This window comes from Erythranthe guttata, chromosome 2 (genome assembly GCF_056151865.1).
Source record: "Erythranthe guttata isolate IM_541 chromosome 2, IM_541, whole genome shotgun sequence".
Classification (NCBI taxonomy): domain Eukaryota; kingdom Viridiplantae; phylum Streptophyta; class Magnoliopsida; order Lamiales; family Phrymaceae; genus Erythranthe; species Erythranthe guttata.
Window position 1 is genome coordinate 9,871,467 of NC_142534.1, and position 7,297 is coordinate 9,878,763.

The window sequence follows — 7,297 nt, forward strand, 5'->3', positions numbered from 1 at the left end:
AATATAACTAAATTGTTGTTTATTAATATAACTATACTCTGCAAATCATCGGGTCGCCGTAACAGTTAGTTTTCCTAAGCAATTCTGTTAGAGAAACTCCAAACCTAAGGTCAGATCTAGAGCGAGAAAGCGCACAAGAACTTTAACAAAAAGATAAAATTCGTCTACCCTTATAACTATAGAGAATATTTTATAGGACTTGGAACTAATTCCCCAAAATAATATTATGTGCAATATGCTGATTGTAAAGGTGGTTGTTTGACAAAATCCTATTATTAAAATTGTCACATGTCATTAAAATGTCACATGTCATCTTCTTTAGAAAAAAAAAAAAAAAAATTGTCACATGTCATCGATTATGTCATTTAAAAAAACACACACACTTCAGGTACACTTGTATTTTCACAATCATGTGTTGTCCAGATAATTTCAAAAGGCATGACAATTTTTTCAATTTTTTATTAAATTTTATTTTCTTTATTAGTGAAGTACAAGGCAAAACAATTCCATATATGATGAAAGTCTAGTTGCCCAAATAAGTATTTTCTCGTGGCTAATCAATCATATTCATATGTAGTTATTAACTCTTTCCAAATGAACTTCATTATCTAAGTCTAAATCTTAATTAAGCCGAACATTGTCAAGTTTAGAGACGACGATATGGTCTATTTCACATCTCACTTTAATATAATTACGACAACACATGAGTTAATAAAACAAAAATTAAATATGATCTCACTTCATTAAGATTATTTGCACAACAAGATGTAGAATTTAACAAAAATTGAAAAAAATCACACAAGAAATCAAGAAAGCAATCCGCTTGTCGACCTTCCAAGTAAATTAGCAGAGAGCGCTTCTAAAAAATATATATATATATATATGGCGCAATATTTATTGAAACGGAAGACGAAGAATGACTAATCATCACTTGTGTATGTATTTGTATGTCTATGCATGATATCGAACAGCGTGCAGTAGTCTGGTTGCAAATCGATCTTTAACGAATGTTTGAGGTGTTGATGGGGCTTGGAGTGTGAGTAAAAGATCTGAGTGAAGTGGATGGAGATGGCGGCATTGTGTTATAACTCTTAACCAATGGCATCAAAGATTGTACCACGTCTGTTATCAACGGTCTGTAATCTGCTTCTGTTTGTACGCACATTGCAGCTATAGCTGCAACCTGAAGTAATATATATTCCAATCAATTTCAAACAATTTAAATTAGTAACTAATGATTATATGAATTAATAAAAATTACTTGAATAAGATCCTTGTTGGAGTAGTGTCCCTCCAGCGCCGGATCTATCATTTCAATCACTTTTTCTCTGTTTGTCAAACGTGGAAGTGCCTGCACTTACAATCAATTCCATCATCATATTCATTATTATTAATTCATTCTTTAGCCATCATATTATTATTGTTATTATATTAAAATGGATTACTGACCCAAGAAACAAGGACATGCTCTCCAGGTGGACGACTCGTATCAATAGGCACACGCCCTGTCAAAAGCTCTAAAAGAATCACACCGTAACTGTATACATCCGACTTTGTTGTAAGCTTTCCTGTTGATGCGTACCTATTATACGTGCCAAGTATTGATTGGGGAATTCGCAAAATAATGAAATACTTGAAACGCAAAAACAACAAACAAGGATGGTGAAATATTTACTCTGGCGCCAAATATCCGGTTGTTCCTAAAACTCGTGTTGAGATGAGGCCGTTGAGTTTGTCAGATCCGATTTTGGCCAACCCGAAACCAGAGAGTTTAGGTCTGAAGTTTAGATCCAAGAGAATGTTGCTGCATTTGATATTACGATGAATGATGGACGGGTTTATGTGCTCGTGTAGGTATTCCAATGCTCTAGCACAATCGAGTGCTATCTTCATACGAATACCCCAATTCAAAGCGGTCCCGCATCGGTGGAGATGCTTCTCAAGAGAACCGTTCGGCATGTACTCAAACACAAGTGATCTGTGATGTTGGTCCGCGCAGTAACCCAAGAATTGAGATATATACGGAGACCTCAACCGGCTCAATAAATCTACCTGCTCCATTTAGAAAAAAATTATCTCATGTAAATTAGATCTCTATTCAAATTTGATGCTCTTAACAATTATAGTGAGTAATGAATCAAACAAACCTGGGAGCGAAATGCACGTTCGGCGGATCTGCCTTGTGCGGGCAGTGTTTTAATGGCGGCCGAAGTGCCGTCCCTGAGCACACCTCTGTACACACCATTTACTATCACATTTCGCTCACTGAATTTATTAGTGGCGATTTCGATTTCTTTGAGACTAAAAACTTGGACTTGGAAATGATTATGGTGCGGTGTGTTGGTTGTTGTTGTTGTTGTTCCGTAAAGGCAGCTTGCTTCGGAAGCGATGTTGATTGTGCTGTGAGCGATGAACATGCAATTGCTGTTGTTTACGACATTTTTATTATTACTAGTGGATGATGAGGAAATGTTGTTTATCCTGTTTGCGGTGTTGCTTCTTGAGAACTGTAGGCGACGGAGCATCAATGCCAGTAACAGGATTGCGAACAGCAATATAACAATGATTACTGGGATGAGTATTATTACAAGTGAGGAAGATGGTATTATTTCATGGTGCTCCGACAACTCATGCTGGCTATGGTTGTGGCTGTGATTCTTCGAAGCTGGAGGAGAACCATTGTCGTAATTTTCCATCAGAGAGAGAGAGAGAGAGAGAGAGAGAGAGAGAGAGAGAGGCTATATGTGTTTTTGCTGCTGCTGCTGCTGCACTAGTGTGGGTTTTTCCTTATTATTGTTATGATGGGGGAGAATTTGTGCTGTGGAATTTGGTGTTATGTGGGATATAACCCGTGATCAAAATATAGCAATAAAAGCTATGGGTACTTGTTACTTGTGTCTCCACTTTTGTATCATGCAAGGTCTAGTCTTTGTCTTACCCATTGTATATTTTTGGAATTTTTTGCCACATGAATTTTATCACCTTAGATTTTCTGCATTTTCCATCCAATCATAATTAGATATGTTGTTCAAATATAGTATTATATATATATTCTAGGATGAATTAATTAAAAACAAATAGAATTCAAATTGGAATGCAAACATCTTAGGCTCATTTACAATCATAAATTCATAACCAACATAACCATCGAATATAATTAATTATATGTACAACCATAAATACAAAATAAATTCTCACTTCTTCTGCATATGACACTCATTCTTTCCCCAATTCAATCACTCAAATATTCTAGGACACCATGTAAGCAAACAAACAAACATACAAACAATCGAGAACCGGAAAGGACAGCCACAAACAAAAATCATCATAGGATTTGCAAGTCCTCGCCGTCTTCACAATTAGAGTCTGCAAAGTGGTCAAAGAAAGTATCGAGATACCACGGACTTTTTTCGTTAAAATCACCCTTATTAGCATGAGCTCGCCACCGTTGGTCTGCTATCATGTCAGCTGAAAGTCCCCATTCTTGCATCTCTTCATCGCTGTGATGGATTGCCAAACTGTATTCTCCCCCAATACCTAACTGCATCACTCTAAACTCGCAATTCCCGAGGTTATTCAAGTACTCAAACTGCTCAACTGTCCATTTGAACCACTTCATTAGAAAAACCCGTATTGCAAGTCCGTGCGACACTATTACGAGATTAAGTTCGTCCGTCGAGTCCTGTTGAAGCCTGTTCATATCTATGTCCCTCCATAAAGATTCTAGAAAGCCTGCACGCAATACAATTATTCTTTAACTATTCACCTAACAATCTCCAGTTGCTAACAATATAATTAAATTATACAGTTTCAGTAGAATATTGACAACTTACAGTAGAATGTACACATAAGTGAATATAAAAGGCAATGATATATAGATTACGGCATAAAGGCAATTAATTTGTCAAAATTCAGTCAACATATCTCATGAGAGGTCTTTCAATATCCTTTCGACAATCACCTTGTGTTCATTATTAATTAGGATTTACTTCTTATGCCCCCTTTCCCCAGGGGAGTGGGTGGTTGGGAAAACATAATCCTAAATCCATCAAAACGTAATTTTCTTGAATATCCAGATCAAAAGGGTTACAAAGTTATACTCTCGTAAGAATAACAATTTTGGGATATTATTAGTCCACCGAAATTCCGACTCTCAACCTGAGTCCCTACAGCAATCGAAGTCTCCCCAATCCAAGTGCATAACATTCGTTTCTCAATCTGAATATTCGAACTCCACAATCAGAGCTTCAGTCAAAGTCTTTTGTGTCTTTCCACCAGTAACAAACAACAATTACCAGGTCGACTCCGTAAGAGGATGTAGTGAAATATGAGATAGAACAACAAACACGTCTAGAACCTAATTGAAAACCCAAACCAAATCTGAGGGTAGTACCGGACACACTCATCTTGATCATAATCTCAACTGGCACAAAGCGTTCAGAAAAGGTGTTAGGAAATAATACGTCCTGCTAGGGAATTATGTCTAGTACAGGGGGCCTTGTACCATTTTTTCATACTTCGCCACGAGTTTAACCGTATACTGGTTCCTCGTGACATACAGGAAGCCCTTAAATGACTAGGATCAGTTCTTGAAGGAATCCAAGACTTAAAGAAGAATCGAACAAGGTATGCCTCAGAATTAACATCATGCAAAACCACATGGCTGCAATTGGATATTCACAGAGAAACATAGAGGAGGTATAAATATTTCAAGATTCAATGTTCATCTTGTTGGAGAGGGCTTCACTAAATCATTTGATATAAATATTTGCATCAGTTGCGAAACTAAAGAGGATTCAGGTACTACTATTTTGCTGCAAATCTAGATTAGCCTCTTCACTAATAGCATGTGAAGCATTCTTCGAAAACAGCGGCTTAGAAGAACCGCTCTACATGAAATCCTCCAGGATTGGAGACTGAGATCACAAGGAACAAAGTATATATACTAAAGAGATGACTATTTGGTCTCATACAATTACCTAGAGCATGGTTTGAAAGATTATGGAGACAATTTAGAGTTATGAATGTGTGCAAGATGAAGAGAAAACACTCTTTTGTGAAACATCAGGAGAAAACACTCTTATAATTTTTTATGTAGTTGACATCATTGTCACGGGCATGGTTAGCTGGAAGTAAGTCTAAAAAAAGATCTTCTAAAGGAATTTGAGATAAAAGACTGAGGAAACCGAAGATACTTCATTGGTCTCAATAAGGATCACCTACTGATTTCTTATCTCATTTCGAAGGTACCCACACAAATCGGTTCACCCTCAATTACTACTTACGAGTTAAGAGAGAAACATTATATTTTACCTCTTCAAGTATTGTTTAAGAACTCAACGTTAGACAAAATGAGACATCCAAATTGGATTGAAGTAGTTTTAGATCATTGTATCAAATTTACTCATTGACATAGATTTGGGTAATATTCTTCGACATATAGTCAAAATTTCATCTTAACAACCACTGCCGACCGACCAAATAGTTTTATCTACATATAAAAAAAAAAATTGTTGTCATCGTGTCATTGACGATAACAACATAACACACAAGTAAACAGTGAAAAATGATCCTCTTTCTCATCTATAATATTGTTTTAAAGAAACAAAAAAATGAGGACTTATTGGTAAAACTAACTAAAGCGTGCAGGGTTTTGATACGGAGGCAGTCACAATTTATTTTTCAGGGCAACATAACAACCAAGAAATCAGGAAACAGTTTATGTGACCTCAAATTTGTTTTACCACTTAGGTTATTTTATAGATGCTAGAAAACGTTAGTAACTCGAAACAAAACATGTTATTATGCATCTACTTAGAGCAGGTTTGCAACAATTTTCGAGTATGCACTTGCAGAGGAATATACCAAAACAATAGTTCTGTAAAATTGATTTACAATGACAACGTTCCGGGAAAATGCATCTCTTGCTCTTCAACAAAAATACAAGTGGCTATAGTTTAGGCTGGGAAAAATACACACAAGTAGTCATGGTCCATGCCCCAACAGGATCTTTACAGACAGAACACCAAGCAAAAAAGCATCATAAAGGGGTAATAGGGCACAATTTTGGTCAAAAACGAATAAGAAGTTTGTCAGCCAACATGATGCTCCATATGAAAAGAGAGAAATTATTCTTAAACTTTCTCTACTTGTGGTTTATACAGTATGATGTGAAAGTGTACACAAAGGCTTATAAAGAAGGCATTCAATAAAGTTTCTGCAACTCATAAAGAACATTGTCTACTATGATCATTGTTCAAATCCAATAGCAGCTATGTAAATCAAACAACTAACAGACAAATAAAAAAATAAACAAGACTGAGAGCAGTAAATTGGGGGAGGATTAGAAAACATACTCGAAACGCGATCGTAAACATCGGCAGCAGACTCTCCTTCAGGAAAGCGGTAAAAGAATCTGCCGAACCTCTCCCTGGTCTCCTTGATCGCTTTCATCCGTTCAGCGACCTGAAAATTGCCGAAATCCTGCTCTCTGACACGACATTCTTCCCTAGCACCAATCACTCTGTTTCTAGGGAACGATCGCCCGATTTCCCGGAGTGTAGAACGAGTCCTCATATAGGGGGAAACATAAAAGTATACCTTCCAGTTAGACGAAGCGCCGCCGCGTGAAACAACGTCGCAGATCCCGGAGCCAGCACGTTTGGCCTGGTCAATCCCTAGCGGAGTGAGAGGTATTTTGTTGTCCGGCGTGGTGGAGTAGGCTGCTCCGTCTATATTGCCGGCGCTCTCGCCGTGCCGGACTAGAATTATGCGCTTGGGGAGGGCCCGCGGTCTCGGGCTAGGGCTTGGGGAGTAATCTACCATAGTAATTGAGTAATGTAGGGTTTCTGCTATCTGTTACGCATTGATACGAATCGATTTAATAAGTTTGTGTTCTACAACTGTAGATTAACGCGTCGGGGGCGGCGGCGCCACCTATCATAATGAAAATGGAGGAGGAGTGCTCAGTTTTGACCCACTGTTAATTCACTTGAATTTGTCAATCTTCTCAACTTTAAATCACACAAGTTATTTTTAAATTTTGATTTTTGTTTTAATCCCACATATATTTTCGTTAGCAAATAAACTCGATTTAATTTATTTTAATTTTTTTTAAAGGTATATAGTATTAAACCACATAAATTTTGTCATTTTTGCCGATTACTACCTCACAAAAAAAGTTGTACATCACACTCAAACTTGTTATTTTGTGCTTCGTTACCTATTTTTGGGTAATTTTGGCAGGAATTCACTTTCATGTGTAATGCACATATTGTGAATTCCAGCCAAAATAGCC

General features: G+C 37.1%; 2 protein-coding genes across 2 annotated transcripts; both read right to left on the reverse strand.

Annotated features, from left to right (window-relative positions):
- Nucleotides 1–708: 708 nt before the first annotated feature.
- LOC105976380 (putative serine/threonine-protein kinase PBL7) lies at nt 709–2,879 on the reverse strand. The gene is made up of 5 exons (XM_013001658.2): nt 2,148–2,879; nt 1,676–2,052; nt 1,450–1,582; nt 1,262–1,351; nt 709–1,183 (listed from the first exon to the last, which is right to left on the reverse strand). The coding sequence occupies exons 1-5, from the start codon at nt 2,694–2,696 to the stop codon at nt 1,001–1,003; spliced, it is 1,332 nt and encodes a 443-aa protein (XP_012857112.2). The 5' UTR covers nt 2,697–2,879; the 3' UTR covers nt 709–1,000.
- Nucleotides 2,880–3,128: 249 nt separating this feature from the next.
- Nucleotides 3,129–7,007, reverse strand: LOC105976384 (phosphoglycerate mutase-like protein AT74). The gene is made up of 2 exons (XM_013001662.2): nt 6,357–7,007; nt 3,129–3,732 (listed from the first exon to the last, which is right to left on the reverse strand). Exons 1-2 carry the CDS (start codon nt 6,823–6,825, stop codon nt 3,326–3,328), a joined length of 876 nt encoding a protein of 291 aa, XP_012857116.2. The 5' UTR covers nt 6,826–7,007; the 3' UTR covers nt 3,129–3,325.
- Nucleotides 7,008–7,297: the final 290 nt, after the last annotated feature.

Coding starts and splice junctions, on each gene's coding strand:
- LOC105976380 (XM_013001658.2), bottom strand. CDS start 2,696: ATGGAAAATTACGACAATGGTTCTCCTCCAGCTTCGAAGAATCACAGC. Junction 2,053..2,147: donor AACGTGCATTTCGCTCCCAG/GTTTGTTTGATT, acceptor TAAATGGAGCAG/GTAGATTTATTGAGCCGGTT. Junction 1,352..1,449: donor AGCATGTCCTTGTTTCTTGG/GTCAGTAATCCA, acceptor TTGTAAGTGCAG/GCACTTCCACGTTTGACAAA.
- LOC105976384 (XM_013001662.2), bottom strand. CDS start 6,825: ATGGTAGATTACTCCCCAAGCCCTAGCCCGAGACCGCGGGCCCTCCCC. Junction 3,733..6,356: donor TGTTTACGATCGCGTTTCGA/GTATGTTTTCTA, acceptor TATTGCGTGCAG/GCTTTCTAGAATCTTTATGG.